The 18,359-nt window shown below is 40.4% G+C and overlaps 1 protein-coding gene across 1 annotated transcript; it reads right to left on the bottom strand.

Annotated features, from left to right (window-relative positions):
* Positions 1-328: 328 nt before the first annotated feature.
* ACRALDRAFT_2017593 (uncharacterized protein) lies at positions 329-8,880 on the bottom strand (the record flags this gene model as incomplete). The annotated part of the gene is made up of 6 exons (XM_071019888.1): positions 329-924; positions 957-985; positions 1,054-1,129; positions 1,240-1,297; positions 1,345-1,467; positions 8,869-8,880. The coding sequence occupies 6 exons, from the start codon at positions 8,878-8,880 to the stop codon at positions 329-331; spliced, it is 894 nt and encodes a 297-aa protein (XP_070877691.1).
* Positions 8,881-18,359: the final 9,479 nt, after the last annotated feature.

Below are 18,359 nucleotides of genomic sequence, written 5' to 3'. Positions count from 1 at the left end.
GAATATGAATACACGGCCCATAACGCCAGCTATTGAGACACCCAAGACTGAGAAAGTATGCCCAATCCTGTGTCATGTTGCCAGACCTGCTCACTCTAGAAATTAACCAACCCAGGTCGTTTCGCATCGTTTCTTCATGCTCCTTCTGCTACCCATCTAACTCCTGCCTTTCTGTAGTATACAAGAAGCACGGGTGTCCTCATTGCATGTTCGTGCGTCGGGAATACAATGGCGATTAGACCTTTGTTAAGGACCAGGTTAGAGAACCGGTCGAGAACAAAAGAAAGAGAAGAAAAAAAAAGGAAGAAAAGAAACAGAATTCGCTCGATCAAACACCGACCTGGGCCATGTTCGGCCGAGATCCGCGAACAGAGCCACCGCTCCGACGGAAGTCGGCGAAAGTGAAGACGAGACCAGCAGCGAAGCTGGCGAAGAGGAACCACATGAAGACGAGCGACGCCTGAATCGTGCGGCACCGCTTCTCGGTATCGGCGGCACCGTAGGCGATCCAGCCGCCCGAGCGACCGGCGGTGACGTCGCAGTTGACGGCGCCCAGGCGGGCGGAAAGCACGATGGCGGCGATCAGGGTGAAGAGGGTGGCCAGGGCGTCGAGGACGAGGGCCACGAGGGGGATGGCGAAGGACGAGAAGACGGAGGATATCAGGCCGTAGAGGCCTGCGATCCAAGAGAAGACGGCGACGAACATGGCAAAGTTGACGGCTGCCATGGGTCCATTGCGGTTGAGGTCGATGACGTTGCCGATGAGGGCGGTGATGAGGAGGATCCAGAGGAGCTGGACCAGGCGGATGCCTGTCTTGAGCATGTTTTCGAGCATGGTTGGCAGTGTTTTCTTGTGGCGATCGCTTTTTATTGTCCTTTTTCCTTTTTCTTTTTGCGAATTTGGAGTTCTCTCGTTGTTGCGGTCTCGAGGCAAGAGTCGTGAAGGAAAATCGAACCGAATGTGATGGGATGCGCGACGATAAGTCTTAAGGTTGGTTTGTGTGGTGAATGGGTGGTTTTCGTTCTCCAGTCGTGGTACAGTTTGGAGTGCACAAACTCAATATGAAGTAGACGATAAGGTAGTCTGGAATACGAGAGGGTGAGAGTGCAAAGAAAAGGGAAGATCGTACTCGGTAATAAGTTGGCCAGTGAATCGGAGGGCCAAAAGCAAAAAGGGAAACCAGTCAATGACGTTATGGTGGTGGGGTGACTGCTACGTACCTAATAACTGCCGGGAACTAGCAAAAAGCATGGCCTGGACGTTGTGCGGATTGTGCATTAATCCGGCCGTATAAGACTTGAATTCGAATGCCTTGGTTTTATAATACATTTTATGTACATAACGATCTCTTCCCCCTCCCAATAAATGGCCGTCAAGGTCATAAATGAGCAAAGCGGCCGTAACTGAAGTAACACCGTACCATCCCCGAGTCTTTGAGCAGACAAAATGCCTTGCCTGCACAAGTCCTACATGGTGATGTTTCCTGTTGAACTGAATAAAGGAAAACCTACTGTTATTAGGCAATATTAAGTTATGGCCCTATATCGGAAGGATAATTATCCGAAGGGTATATCTTATAATATATTTAGACCTAGTATATAATTTTCCTTTATATACGTGGAAGATAGATAATACACGCTTTTACCTTTTTTTTATTTACTCGAGATATAGTATAATAGTTATAAGCCCGGGTAGTAGATAAACGCTAGTAACTTCTAACGCGACTATCACTTTATAATTAAGTACTTATCTTTCTTTTTTTAAGCAGCCTAATAGCTCTTTAACTCGGTACTAAGCCTCTAACCCCTTACTAAAAGCTTATCTAAAGATTATCGAAAATAGACTTAAAGGATTATAGTGTATCGATACCACGCCTAGAGTCCACTAATTAATAGTCGGATTAGATCCTGGAGCTATAAAACGCAGCGCGCACCCTGGAAGTCTAGGAACTCGTGGATCCCGATAAACCCGATTACCTAGACGATATACTAAAGCGTACTAAGCCGGAAACCCTCGATTAGATTTAAGAGCGTCTAACCACTAAAGACGATTAAGGGAGGACTATGGCTCCGGATAAGAATAAAGTCTATAAAAAATATAAAGTCGGATATAAAGGTGCTATAATTAAAAACTAAGAAATTTAAGGTATAATAAAGTCGCTTAATAAAGTCCGTTAACTAATCTACTAATCGGTTAAAACTATAGCGTATACTTAGGCCTAGAGTACCGCGATTTAGGTATTCGAGGATAAGCATAAGAAATAATAGGATAATAACACCGTAGCTAAAAGTAGCACTAAAGACCGTATCGTAATCCGGAAAACATTCTCTAACTAATAACTAATTAAGAAGCTTAAGAAGATCTTCGTACCAAGCCCTCTTTACGCTAAGGAAGAAGTTAGACGAGTATATAATCGTTATCTTAAAGACGTATATCGTGCTAATATTAAAATTAATCCCTAGTATACCGAATAGGCAGCTTTTCTCCGACACGTAAAACACTATAAGGTAGCTAATATTAAGGGAATAACTGCTATATATAACTTCCTTTAAGTAGTCGGACACCGCTTTAGCCCGGTATAGGCCGAATCTAAGCGTTAAAAGCTTATCCTTAAGGAGATTAATAACGAAGGTATCTAAGACCTTCTAAGTTATAGTTATAAATTTCTAGCGATTTCTAAGGCCTTAGCTATTAGTGGAACGCGCTATCGTGTATTTACTATACTAGGAGAAAGCTCGGATAAGGATAAAGACGGTAAAAGGAAATAAGGTAAAGGTTCTCCTTATCCCTATAAGCGAACCTACTAGTAGAAACCTAAGTAATACTTCCGTCTAGAGTATACTCTAACCGGGAAGAATAATAAACCTAACTACGTGATAAGTAAGTATAATATTAAGGAAATCCGGAAGGAGATCTAATAGCCGAAATAAAAGAATCTAAAGGATAACCTAGTAAAGAAAGGCTAGAGTCTAAGCTTAGAGAGTAAAGATACCGCTAAAGGAAGCTACCCTAGGAAAGTTATCGCGACGATCCTAGACCTAACGCTTCTTTATAAAGAAAAGGAACCTCCTTTAGTCTTTTCCACGCTAAGAATCGGCGACTATCCGCTCTCGAAAAGCACTTTTCTAGATAATTACGGCGTAACTTATCTTATTAACTTAGTCGATCTACTCGTTAAGGGATCGTTTATCCTATACGATAGTATAATCGAATTAGGTATAACGGAATTTCCGATTATTAGGAAGGGTAAAAGGATCTTTAAGGGTCTACTAGATAGGGGACTAGGTACTCTAAAAGCAGACCTAGAGCTTAACGATATAGTTATTATAAAGGGATTCTACACGAATATCGTTTCGGAAGCTTTACTATATAAAGTTAGTATCTAGTATTCTAGGTTTAACTACTTACTACGCTATAGAATAGCTAATAATAGCGTCGTCTTACTAAAGTTAATTCGTTAATATAACGTCACGATTCTAGAGTATAAATAGATTTCTTCTTACTCTTCTACTCCTATAATAATCTAAGATATAATTCTAATTAGTACCGACTTTATCTTTATACTCGTTATAATAGTGGATCGGCCTTTAAAGCTAAAAATTCATAGGCCCTTAGTAGATAACCTAAGACCCCGAGTCGATAAAGAATAACTATAGTACTTAAGAGCTAGCTATTTAGGTCCTGATACTCTAAGAGAGATTATTCGTAATATAAGGAATATATTAATTAAGGGAACTAAGCGGATAGATTATAAGGTATATTTATATATATAGGCTATATAAATCGTATCGTAGAGATAATCCGAGCACCGCTTACCTTAACCCTTTTAGCGTATTTATTAAGACCTCTAAGAGCTACCTAAGAGCTATAACGGTATACGATATCTCCTTATAGTAAAGGACGAATATAGCGGATAGATTTATATAATACTAATTATATCTAAAGACGGTGTTACGATCCATAACGCTTTAATATCTATCAATAATTAGGTTATACGATAATTTTTAGTTCCGATCTATAAAATACGTAGTAATAATAAGCCCGCTATAATATATATATTAGGAAACACCTATTTCTAATAGTAGTAGCGCTTTTAAGGAATTAAAGCAGAAGTCGTACCCTTATATACCCACGAACCGAATAAAGGATTAGAATAAGCCGGATAAAAGGTAGTTAATAAGTCGAATATAATACTTACCGGAGTAGGATTACCTAAATTTATATAGCCAGAGAGTATAAAGGCAGCGGCGAAAATTATTAATATAAGTCCCTTAAAACGCCTAGGATAGAAATCCTTAATTAAGGTCCTAGACTTATAGTTTAGGAATAATACGCTACTGCCGATAAGAGAGTATACCGCTAACCTACGCCCTGATTAGAGTATATTACGCGTATATAGATACTATGCTTACCCGCTAAAAAGGGATAAAGAGGCGGGAAGAGATAAGAAAGCGTATAAAGTTAAGCTAAGGGCTTATATTAGATACCTAGTAGGATACGTCGCCTATAATATCTATAGGATCTAGATCCCTTAGCTCTAGAAGGTTATCTTAACGTATAACGTTCGCTTTAATAAGTATATATTTTATAACCTAAAGCTTAAAGAAGAATCGTAAATTAAGGAGGTAGAGATAAGAAAGTGGATTATACTCTACGAAGAGGAAGAAGAGGATAAAAACACAGAATTTATTCCTTAAATACTGCCACTAAGGACGTTAAGCGTAACTTCTAGAGAATAAGTATAGTCCGCGGGTTTAAACTTAGAGGTAGAAGTAAAGGGAGTATTAGAAACGGACGCCGATATATAGCCTAAAAAAGATCCTAATATAGATACTTAGTATATACCGTCACGAACTATAGCGACTAGACTTTAAACACCACGGGAAACGCCTAAACCGACTACGTGTATATAGGAATAGGATTAACCCGAATTACCGTAAAAAAAACTAAGGATAGTGCTTAAGACACCTAAGCCTAAGTATTAACCTTATTCTTAGAAAGACGTAGCGGTTAGCGCTAAGGACGTTAGGCTCGATACGCTAGATACGCCCGGTCTAGAGCTCGACTTAGATTATTTAACGTATAGAGTAAGCGATAGGAATACACAGACTTTTTCTAAGGTTATAGCTACCCTTAAATAGAGTCACGGTATTACCTTATCGTAATTATTAATTCCTCCGATAAAGTCCGATATACCAAAACCTAAAATAAGTAAATAATATATAGAACTAACACGCTTAAGTATAAGGATCCGTAAACGCAGAGCTTAGGGGAAGGTAAAGATAATTAATCGGAGGATATATAAAGCAGAACCGGAGGAAGATAGAGCCCTAATTATATTCCTTATATCTAATTAACGGGAGGAATATAAAAAGGACCTATCCGCGTTTTTAGCGTTCTTTTTAACGTTTCTTAGAGTAGTAGACCCTAAAAGGTCCGTTTAGTTAAGTAAAGTAGCGAAGAAGTAAATAATAATAAGCCTAAGGCTTAATAAACGGATTTATCGGGATAACCTATAATCTCCGCTAAGGAACTAGTTAGAGATAACTTTATACCTAATAAGTGCTTAATTTAAGGAAGCAGCGTATAAGAAAGTTAATAAACTAATCGAAAAACGTATATAGAGAGAAATTAACCGCGATAATATAAAAACCAGACCTCTTTTATAGAAATAGGTCTTTACCTATAAATTTAACTAAAACGGATATCTTAAGAAAGCTAAGGTATATATCTATATAAGGGGCGATCTTTAAGATAGCTTTATAATTAAGGGTATATACGCAGCGACGCTTATATCGCGCTTATTCCGTATAGTAATAACGCTCGCCGCGTAATTCGACCTTAAGATTAAATAACTCGATATCGTGAACGCCTTTATCCACGCCGAATAAAGTAAGGCCGGATAGCTAGTTATATATAAGCTACCTAAGGGATTTAAGTAACTAGGAAAGTGCCTAAAGCTCGATAAAGCTCTGTACGGCCTAAGAGACTCGCTAAGACTCTGGTTTATAACCTTTTTAGCCACGTTAAAGGAGCTAGGAATAGAGGCTAGTTTAGAAGAACCGTGCCTCTTTTTTACTCTAAAAAGAGACGTTTTTATTATATTCTTTATAAACGATATATTAGTCTTATTCTATAGAAATAACGCGTCTCGAGTACACGAAATTATAAACGGTATTAAAGGTCGATTTAAAGTATCGGATAAGGGAGATACCGAATTCTTCCTAGGCGTTAAAATCATATAAAATCGTGCCGAGTATAAGATTAGCCTATTATACGAGTTATATATTAAGAAAGTAGTATAGCGATTCGGGATAAACACTCTAAATATATATCCGATAATCCCGATCCCTGTTATAGATTATAAGAAAAGCACCGGTAAAGAAACTAAACACTAAGTAAAGAGATATTAGGAGAAGGTCGGATTACTGCTTTATATAGTAATTATAATTAGACCTAATATAGTATTTACGTTTTCCGTTCTATCACGATTTTTTACTAACCCCTCGTAAGAATATAAGAAAGCCGTGGATTAAGTAATCCGCTATCTGTTTATAACACGTAATCTCTTAATTTAATATAGTTCGAGTATAGGGGTATAGGTAATAGTGATCGCTAGCGACGCCTCTTTTATAAACGATATAGATATACGCCGATTATTATAAGTTTTCTAATAAGACTTTTCGGTGGTCTTATCGTTTAGAAGGCGAATCGCTAGGCCACGGTTATAATATCCATAACCGAGGCAGAACTGCTTGCCTTAGAATAAGTCGCGAAGGAAATAATAGGACTAAAGCGTCTTTTCGCCGAGATAAGATTTAACCCGGAGTCACCTTAGAATATCTACTACGATAATATATAAACGATCCGACTTATAGTTAACGATAACTACCGGATTAAGACCCGTTTACGCTATATCGATATATAGCGTATATAGGTCCGCTAGGAATATAAGAAAGGGGTATTTAGAGTGGTTTATCTTACTATAAAAGAGATACTAGCCGACGGTTTAATAAAGGCGCTCCTAAGGTAATAATTTAAGACCTTCCGAGCGCACCTTAATATAAAGGCACTTAGAGGGGGTAGGAATTAAGGAAATTAATTAAGGACCGAAAACACTAATAAAAATTAATTATCTAGGTTAACCCTATAATAGGGGAAAAAAGGTATTATATATTCCTTAACGCTATACGCTAAAAAGCTTACCACTAAGCGATAAATGCTTAGACGGAAAAATCATTTAGCTTATTCCTTACTACTAGCCGATATATTAGTGGCCGAATCTAATAACTTCTTTACTTATTCCTTAACTGCCTTTTTAACGGTATTAGTTAATACCGATCCTAAACCGCTTCTAGATACTCTATTAGAGCCCTTATCCTCCTTAACGAATACTTTGTTTAGAATAAGGTCTAGGCTTAGTTTATTAAAAAATTATTAGAATTTATTAAGCAAAATCAATTAAAACTTAATGGTTTTTTTAAGCTTATCTTTGAACTACTAAGGAGTTAGTGAGTAAGAAACAATAGTCGTAAATCTTAGATAAGCATTTATACTCGGAATATCTCGAACCCTTGTATTATTCTAACCACCGATAATTTTAATTAAAACTTATACTAATAGGAGCAGGTGCGCGGGGCTAAGTATAAGTTAGCGGTCGTAAGTCTCGAAAATAAAAAAAAGGAGTAACTTATATAAGCTTATATACGTAACTACCGCTATAGCATTTACTATAACGTTTTAAACGTTTAGAGTGTTACGGGCTAACCCCGTGGAGATAATCCGGTAAAGCACCGGATCTTCCGACTAATTATAGTATGCTCCTAGTGGGTCGCCGCGATATTATATTTAGGTCGCAGGCACCTATAGAGTTTTCCCCTTTCCTTCTTTTCTCCTTAGCTTTAGATAATTTAATTATTCGGCCTTACTCTATAAACAACTCGTAACTAGCCGCTTATATATCTAAAGCTTAGCGAAACCCACACGCTACGCTAATAGAGATAGACTATCACTTCGATCCACCTCCTAGCGCTCCGTCACGCCTAGCGGGCGAGTCGCCTAAGGCTACGGAGTAGAGGAGGGAGATTATTAACCCTCTATAGACTTAAGTCGCGACCTTAACCACCCAGATCCAAGAATAACAGAACGCTATTAACCAGCTACTATAGGCGATATAAAACTAATAACGTGTAACCACGCCTTATCTCGCTATACTATCGGAAAAGACTACGCAGGGCCCTTAGCCGCCCGTCACTACGCCCACGCCTAATATAACGCCTATTCCGAACCTTAGGACCAAAGCGCTTCCATTACCCTAGAAGTTTAATAGTAAACGCTCCGAGTACGCGAGCTAGTCGTCCGAGATTCGCGAAAAGCTCCTACTCGATTAATATCTCTTCTAGAACGCTCGCGAGAAGTGGTATTTTATTAACGCCTACTTAGACGAAGCTCCCCGCCGCGTTATCGCCTCCTTCTAGGCCGTAGGCGGAACCGATAGTTAATATAACCCCGAAAACTTCCTTAATTACCTTAACCGTATATATAAAGACGTTAATAAATAACCCCGCGCGGCTAACGCCTTAAGAACGTTACGCTAGCGTAAAGACTAAGCGTTTAGAAGCTTTATACCCGGTTTCGAATAACAGCTCGCTATCGCTAAGGGAGGTTAATAGGATAATACTATAAAGATCACGTTCCTAGAGGGAGCTCTTAGTAATCGCCTCCGCGCCGCCCTTATTACCGCGAAACTACCGAATAACTACCACGCTTAGGTAACCGAAATATAAAGTATCGCTTAAAGACTCGAAGCCCTCGCTATAAGGCCACGGTTCGGCTAAGCGCCACGTAATAGCAATAATAATAGTCACGCTTATAATCATGACGGCGATATAAAGATAGGAGGAGTTAATTAAATATAGACCGAGAAGAAAAAGATAAAAGAGTACTATAACTACGGAAAGAAAGGATACCTCGCTAGAAGATACCGCTTAAAGAAAAAAGACGCCGAGGATTATAAAGAGAACCGCGTAGCGAAGGTCTTAGTAGCCTCGGATAATAAAACGATCTATATAGGAGTCACGGATAACGATAAAGACTCGGAAAAAGAATAGCTCTAGTATAAAAACGGGTACTAGAGCCTATTATAAAGGAATAAAGGGATTAGAAAGAGTTTATATTATAGTCGCGTAATAGTTATTTAGCTTTTATATAAGCGCGGATTAATAAAAAGTTAGTTACCGCTCTTATAGATACTAAATATAACTATTATATAGCTATAAGTAAACGTCTTATAAAGTCCCTCCGCCTCCTATTAATTAATAGGACTAAAAGACCCCTTTTAGGGTTCTCCGATATTATAGGGTCTATAAGGAGTTCCGGTATCGCTATATACGATCTTAAGATCGGTGGATATATATAACGACTATTCGCCTATATAATACTAGGATTAGATTATAATATATTCCTAGGGAAACTATAAATAAAATATAACGATATTACTTATTACGCGAAAAGACGTTGCCTTTACCACGGAGTAGCCCGGATAGATATCCGACTCTAAGGCGAGGAAGAACCCGATAATATTAGAGCTATCCGTGGAGCTTAGGTAGTAACCGGGTCGGTATTCGCCGGTATTATATAGCGATTACGAAGGAGATAACGGTTTAGTAAAGAGGAACTCGCGCTTTATGCTATTAGTATTAAGGATATCGATAAGGCCCTCTAAAGTAAGTCCCTAATTAACCCCTAGAAGTATATCCTAAAAGAGATACTATAACGATTTCCGGACCTATTCTCTAACTTATAAGTAAACCGCCTTCCCCTTTATTAACCTAGGGTTAACTATAAAGTGAACCTTATATAAGGGCCCGACGGTAAGGAGCCAGAATTACCCTAAGGCCCTCTTTATAATATATCCAGAGAGGAACTCTTAGTCCTACGGAAGACCCTTACCGACCTTATCGATAAGGGGTTTATATAAGCTAGCAGCTCCGCCGCTAAAGCTTTAGTTCTATTTATAAAAAAGCTAGGAGGAGGATTACGATTCTGTTACGACTACCGTGCCTTAAATATAATCACCTAGAAAAACCGCTATCCTCTCCCACTAATCACGGAGATACTCCGAAACCTAGAATAAGCTAAGTGGTTCACGAAGCTTAATATAGTTACTATATTCTATAAAATCCGAATAGCCGCTAGCTATAAAGCGAAGACAGCGTTCCGAACTCGATTCGGCTTATTTAAATAGTTAGTATACCCTTTTAGACTTAATAGCGCCCCCGTGTCCTTTTAACGATATATTAATAAGATATTATAACGCTACCTTAACGACTTCGTCACCGTATATATTAACGATATCCTAATTTACTTAAGCGGGTCCCTCCGCGACTATAAAAAGAAGGTTAACCTAGTATTATAATCGCTAAGCGACGCAGGATTAACGCTTAACCTAACGAAATACGAGTTTAGCGTAAAGACCGTAAAGTACTTAGGGTTTATAGTTACCGCTAGCCAGGGCGTTTCGTGCGACCCTAATAAACTAAAGGCGATCCGAGAGTAGGAAGCCCCGACCTTAGTAAAGGGAGTCCGAAGCTTCCTAGGCTTTATAAACTACTACCGTATATTCGTAAAGAACTTCGCCTATATCACGTCCGCCCTAATAAGACTAATAAAGAAGGATCGAGTATTCTCCTAGGGTCCTAACGAATAAGCGGCCTTTAAAGAGGTTAAGAAGAGGTTTTAGGAGGAACCGATCCTACGATAATAGGTCTTAAGTAATAAGACCTTTATAGAAACCGACTACTTAGGATTTATACTAGGAGGTGTATTAGTTTAAGAAGACGAATAAGGACGTTATTACGTAGTCGCCTACTACTTAAGGCGACTTATAGGAGCCGAGTATAATTACCCTATCCACGATAAGGAGATATTAGCGATTATAAGTTACGTGACGTATTAAAGAGCAGAGCTCCTAAGTTATAGTCGCTTTACGATCCTATCCGACTATAAGGCCCTAGAATACTTTATAACGAAGAAGATACTTAATAAGAGGTAAAGCCGATAGGCCGGCGAGCTCGCCTAGTTCGACTTCGTGCTAGAATACTATAAGGGTGCTAATAACTATACCGCCGACGCTCTCTCGCGAAGAGAATAAAACAAACCGAAGGACTTCTCTAATAAACAGGAATAGGCGCGATATATATAGTTAATCCCTAAGACCTTAATTCCCCTAAAGATCCGCCTTCTTCGCGAACACCCACGAGTATTTAAAGCTAATAACGAATTATAACGGCTATAAGACGCCACGGTAAAGGAAGATAACTAGTATCGCTAAGCTATATAAGCCGTATCTAAAGGCGATCGATAGTTTTCCCCCTTATTAGGTCTCCGAGCCTAGATTACCGAATACGGGATTACCTTATAAGGACTACTAATATTCCGAGATCGCCTATAGGTACCAGGAGCCTAAGAAGGGAGCATATTATAAACGCGAGTAATCTAATCTATACACGACTCTATAATTAAAGGTTACCCAGGGCGAGATAATATAATTACCCTTATAGCGAGACGCTTCTTCTAGCCGGGAATAAACTAAGACGTACACAGGTTTATACGTAACTATAACGTTTATAACTAGAGCTATACGTAGCGGAACGCTTAATAAGGACTCTTAAAACCACTCTTAATTCCCGAATAAATAAAGAGCGACCTATTAATAGACTTTATAACGGATCTGCCCCCCGCTAAGGAGAAGAAGTATAGATACTTATAGGTTATAACCGATTAACTTATAAAGGCTATTACCCTTAAAGCGATAGACTCTATAAAGGCGGAAGCTTATACTAAACGGTTCCTATACTACCACTTTCGGTTCTATAGTATACCTCGCTTAATTATAAGTAATAGGGGTTCTAACTAGACGAGTCGCTTTTAGCGATACTTCTATAAATTAGCTAAAATCGAATAACGATTAAGCACTACGTACTACCCCTAGACCGATAAAGCCACCGAATAAGTAAACTAAGAAGTATAGGCGTACCTCCGAGCCTTCGTCTACTACGCATAAGATAATTAGGACCGGTTACTACCCGCCGCCTAACTAGCGTTAAATAACCGAGAGAGCTTTACTACTAAGATAAGCCCGTTCTTCCTTAAACACGGATACTATATCGACCCGATCTAGATCTATAAGGAACTAAGTAGCGATACTCGGGAGTTCGTAGCCTATAACCTGCTTTACTATCTCTAAGAAGCTATAGAGTTCGCCTAAGCCTTAATAGCGGCCACGTAGCTATAATAGGAAGAGTTAGCGAATAAGCGCCGTATCCCCGCTAAACGCCTTCGTAAAGGCGACCTTATATAGCTCTTACTTATAAACTACTCTACCCTAAGACCGTCACGTAAATTAAGCTGGCTATACTAGAAGTATAGGGTTATTAAGGTTATTAACCCGTATATTATAGAACTAGACGTGCCTTCGAATATATACCCGAGGTTTTATATAGACCTCCTATAACGTGTAAGCGAAGACCCGCTTCCTAGTTAAATTCTACACGACCCCTAACCCGGACTAATTTATAACGGCCTCGAAAAAGATAAATAAACGGTAAAGGAAATCTTATACGCTAGGAATAGGAGGGTAAGTAGAGGCGTAAGGAGAGAGGCGTTAATAAAGTAAGAAGGATACGCCTAGATATCTTAGGAACCGATAAAGTCCCTATAAGAATTAACCGCCTTAGATTATTATAAAGAGAAGTATAGCCCGATTAAAGTTAATAACGGACTACGCGAACGGTATAAGAAAAAAAAGAGTTATAGGAAAGGTAGTAAGGGTTAAGTAAAGGTTAGGATAACGGTAAAGCCGTCTATATTAATTAAGTCAGGGCGGATAAGCCCCGCCCCTAGCTATCGGGTTTAGGTATTAAGATTAACGTTATTATAAGCGTCCTCGCGACTATTAACGCTTTTAGCGATAACGGGAGATAACGCAGACGCTATAACCTCGGCCTACCTATCCTTCTTCTTTCCCTTAAAGGACTCGACGTCCTTTACCTTAACACGAATAACCCCTATAACGTTCTTAACCACCTATAAGAACCGGTTAAGCCGGTATAGGCCTTCCACCCCTATAAAGGTAATCGTTACGCTAGGAATAGGCGTAATGATAGTAAGAGGCGCCGCGATAGGTATAGGTCCACCTATTATAATATAGGAGTCCCCGCGGGGGGGGGAGGCGGTGGCTTATACCGATAAGCGAGGCTTACCGGTACCCGAGTCGATAGGCGTTAAGACAGGCTTATCCTCCTATAAAGTGCTAGAGGTCTTTTTCGAAACCCCGGACGCCTTCTAGAAGGCCGAATAAGCCGCTATAAGCGCCTCCGTCGCCTTAGGGCTATAGAAGGGGTTATTATTAACTACCTTCGCCGCCTCTAGGAGTGCTACCGACGGACTAGTTATCCTAGGCGGAGGAGGAACGCACCTATAACCGCCCTTGGAGTAATTATAGTATTTAGGATCGGGTATCCTCGCTCCGGTGTCAGGGATATTCTATTCGAGGGGGTCGGATAGGACTTAGGGGCGGTAAGGAATGTGTTAGGAACCCGGAACCGGCCTAAGGTTAACCCTAGGAGATATTTAGGACCGAGTTATGTTTTAGGACTATTAAGTTAGCCTGAGACCTGTTATCTTAGAGCCTTAGGTTGTTATATACTAGTCCTAGGGAGGATAGTCACTAGCCCTTAAGTAGGGTGCTTCCCGTTAAGTCCTGAGTTAGAGGGGCTTAACGAATAATCTTATAATTATTCCCCCCTAAGGTTAGCTTCGTGACCTATTCTTATCGTAGTCTTAATAACTCTTTTTACTCCTTATATAAAACCTATAATATTTTATTCGTTCTAACCGTTTACGGGTATAACGACTATTAAGAGTTCGAAAAGACTAAGTTATTTTCTAAATCCTACTATTACCCTAACTAGTACCTAAGATACCCCCTAAGCGTATTACTATTATTTATAACCGGGATATTTCCCCCGCTACCGAAGGAGCCGAAGCCGGGCTATTAGGCGCCGATCGCGAGTAATCCCTTATACCCGAGTTAGAGGACGAAGATAGTAACCCCGAATTCGAGATTCGCGGATAAGCTAACCCGGACGGTCGTGATCCTATAATAGGACTACTACTCGACTAAGGGACCCCCTAAGTTATTTGGATAGGACCCTAATTCGATATTAAAGACCTTAAGAGCCGCCCCCCCGGCACTTTATCGTTAACGGAACTCGATTTCCTGATTAAGTACTATAAGGACCGCTAAGCCCGTAAGAAGAAGGAGAAGCGCCTCCTTACCCTTCGATAAGGGAAGGACCCTAATACCTCCGAGCGTGCACCCCTAAGGGGACTCCCGTAAAAGTTAGTATAAGGTTCCGTAAAAGCTCCCGGAATAGGACAGGCAGTCCTATAACTAGTTCTAAACCTTTATCGAGGAACTTAAAGAGCGTTTTATACTTAACGATATCGAACCCACTAAACCGGAGAAAATACACCTCGCGTTTACCCTACTACTAAAGATAATAAAGTCCCGCTAGTATACTTATTATAAACGCACGTATAGGAAGACTAGAGGTGCTATTTAGGAGGACCTTAAGTCGTTCCTAACCGAGTAATTAGTTAACGATAAGACCCACGAGATATCTATAACCGAGAAGCTATTCTCGGACTAGACCCTATAAAAGCCTAATTAGTCCTATACTAAGTTTATCGATAAGCTTAACTCGTTATTTAATAAGGTATCCCTACCCTTCCCCGATAAGTGGCGTATATAGTTAATCTTAACGAAACTTAATAAGCCACTACGTGATTAGATTATAATAGCCGGTATCCTTACTAATAATAAGGTATTAGGAGTCGTAGCCTAGTAGGCGGAGATTACCCTCCTGCGTAAGAATAAAAAAGAGCCACCCCGGAATAATCGCCTAAGGTATAATCGCGGCGAAAAGCGTAGGCGTAATAGTGCCCCTAATAGGGCCTATACCGTAATAGCCTATCCTTTTATACCGCCTTAAGGTTTCGTGGAGTTAATTAAAGTGGATAATACGAAGACCTAAGGTCCCCCTAAAAGGCGCTATAAGAGTAATATTACCTATTTCGGATATAACAAGAAAGGCTATTACCGGAACAAGTGCCCGAAAGAAACCTCTAATTTAGGTTAGTTATTAGGATACTCCGTTAGTTAGAACCCTAATAACTTACCGATTAACCCCCGGGCCCCTGTTATTAGATAGGCTTAGGCCTAGGATAGGCCGCCGTTTTAGCCGTTCTTTGCTAGTAAGGGCGCGATTAAGGCGAAGTTAGAGATACGGCTAAGCGGCGGATAGGGCCGCCGGAGCGCTAAGCTTAACGGAGGCGCTAAGGTTAACTTAATTAACCGAAGAGCCCTACCCCCTGATTATAAGCCCTTAGGCCCGTTAAAGAAACTGGGGTGGGTTATCCTAGGGGTCGAAGTATAGTCCCTCGGGACCCTTAAGACGTATATTAAGGTCACGGATAGCTAGGACCGAACCCGGATATACCCTATCGAGTTTAAGGTGCTGGATATAGACCCGGATAGATCCTAGATTATCCTCGGTATACCCTGGTTAGTTAAATATAACCCTGTTACCTCCTTCTAAACCGGCGAATAAATATATCGACTTTATAGGGACGACCTTAGGGGCGTCCTAAGCCGGAGGGAGCTAAAGAAAGCTAAGGAGAACTCTTAGTTAATAGTTTAGCTAGTAAAGTCAAGCGCCCCCTATATCGGTAGGGTTATAGGTATAAGGTAGAATACCCCCGGAGAAGTAGAGGATACGTTGCCTAATAGTCCTTTAATCCCCGTTATCTAATTAGACCCGTCTTGTCCCCTACCCCCTATGCCCCCTGACTATATATAATATAATAAAGGAATTCTGGTATATATTAATCCAGGGCCCTATTAAGAGGAATTGGACAAGGAAGTGCCGGAAAGCCTTGTCCCTAAGTAGTACCGAGAGTTCTAGGACGTTTTCGATATCGTGGAGGCCGGCCGTTTACCCGCCTACTAGCGATAGGACTACGCGATCAAAATAGAAGAAGGTAAGTTACCCTTATTCGGCCCTATTTATCCCTTAGCTGAATAGGAGTTAGCCGTGCTATAAGACTATATTAAGGAAGCCACGGCGAAGGGATAGATCCGCCCCTTATCTAGCCCTATAGGTGCCCCGATCCTATTTATACCGAAGAAGGGTGGTTAACTACGGCTATATATAGACTACCGAGGCCTTAATAAGGTGACCTAAAAGGACCATACCCCTTTACTACTAATACACGAAATCCTTAACCGCCTCGCGACCTTTATAGTATACACTAAGCTAGACCTTAAGGACGTATACTATCGCTTAAGAATTCGAGAAGGGGACGAATAGAAGACGGCCTTTAGGACTAAGTACGGGTAGTTTAAGTACTTAGTAATACCCTTTAGTCTATATAACGCCCCGGCTAGCTTCTAGCGCTATATTAATAAAGCCTTAAAGGGTCTTATCGATATTATTTATATTATATACCTAGATAATATCCTGATCTATAATAAGGATCTTAGTTCCTACCGGGTACACGTTAAGGAGATCCTCGCGTGTCTTAGGGAGTGGTCCCTCTTCGCGAATCCTTAGAAATATATATTCGAGATATAGGAGGTCGAGTTCTTAGGCTTTATATATAGCCCTAAGGGTGTTTTTATAGACCCTAAAAGGGTCGAGGCTATTAAGGACTAGGAGGAGCCTAACTCTATTAAAAAGATTTAAGTCTTCCTGGGTTTTACCGGGTTTTACCGATGTTTTATTAAAGGCTACTCGAAGGTCGCTACTCCTTTTACGGACCTATTAAGGTTAGGAGGTAGACCGGGTACGTTCTAGTTAGGGGATATAAAGAGGGCCGCCTTTAAGAAGTTACGATTATTATTTTAGTCGGTACCCATGCTATAGTATTTTAACCCAGCCTTACCTATTCGTGTAAAACTAAACGCCTCTAACTTTACACTTAGTGCTATAATTAGCTAGTATAAGGATCGGATCTAGCGCCCTATAGCGTTCCTATCTAGGAAGCTTAGGGGACCCGAACTAAACTACCCGACGCTAGATACTAAACTAATAGTGATCGTCGAAGCGTTCCGGTAATAGCGCTACTACCTAGCGTATAGTTGGACCCCTATAAAGGTGCTAACTAACCACTTAAACTACCGGTATCTACTAAATAAGCCTTAAATTAAACCTTAACACGCCCGTTAGCTAGAGGAGCTTTCTAGCTTTGATTTTAAGATTCGTTACTGCCTAGGCGCTTAGAACCCTGCGGATAGACTATTAAGGAAGCCGTAGCTCGCTATAGATTAGGCGGATCTTAAAGCGGAGCGGTAGAAACCCGTTAAGGGATTTACTAAGAAGTTTATAATCGGCCTTCTAAGGTCCCGAGGTATACCTAAGCCCTTAGGTCTAGCTAGTTTAAAAGACGAAGTTATTTTTGCCTAGAAGGACGATCCCTTTTATATCTCCTTAGTAGCGAAAGATAACCTATCGGACCCTTAGTCCTATAATAGTTAAGGTACGGTCTACTTTAGGGACCGTCTTTATATCCTAAACTAGCTGGGTTTACGCGATAAGGTCCTTTAAGCTTTTCACGATAAGCCTATTATAGGCCACCCTAGGTTAGGCCGAACTATTAAGAGGATTTCTAAGTCCTACCACTAAGAGTACCTCTCGCGAGACGTTAAGAAGTTTATGCCTATTTATAGGATCTATTAAAGGACTAAGCCTTATTAGTATAAGCCCTTTAGGTACCTAGCACCTTTGCCTATGCCCGAATAACCGTTTTAAGAGATCTCGATGGATTTTATAACGGGTCTCCCCCCTATAATATCCTAAGGTAAAAAGAGGGACGCTATCCTGGTTATAGTGTGTTAGTATACTAAGTACGCGTTATACGTCCCTTATAGCAGCGCCCTAATAGCTAAGGGTCTGGCTTATATCCTATAGGTATACGTTTTTAGCCTTTACGGATTACCCGATAATATCGTTTTAGATCGTGGGTCCCTATTTACTAATAAGTTCTGGACCACCTTATATAGCCTCCTAGGCGTTATAAGGAGGCTATCCACTGCGTTCTACCCCTAGACGGACGGTTAGATGGAGCGCTAGAATCAGAACCTAGAGTACTTTTTACGGGCGTTTTATTCCCTATAGCAGGACGACTAGGTAGACTAACTGCCCCTGGCATAGTTCACGTATAACACCGTATAGTATTCGGCTATCCGGTAGACGCCTTTTATCGCGTTAATGGGTTTTAACCCGCGCGGGCCTTA

Source organism: Sodiomyces alcalophilus (assembly GCF_042370955.1).
Source record: "Sodiomyces alcalophilus JCM 7366 unplaced genomic scaffold ACRALscaffold_2, whole genome shotgun sequence".
Taxonomy (NCBI): Eukaryota; Fungi; Ascomycota; class Sordariomycetes; order Glomerellales; family Plectosphaerellaceae; genus Sodiomyces; species Sodiomyces alcalophilus.
This window is presented reverse-complemented; position numbering and strand designations above follow the sequence as displayed.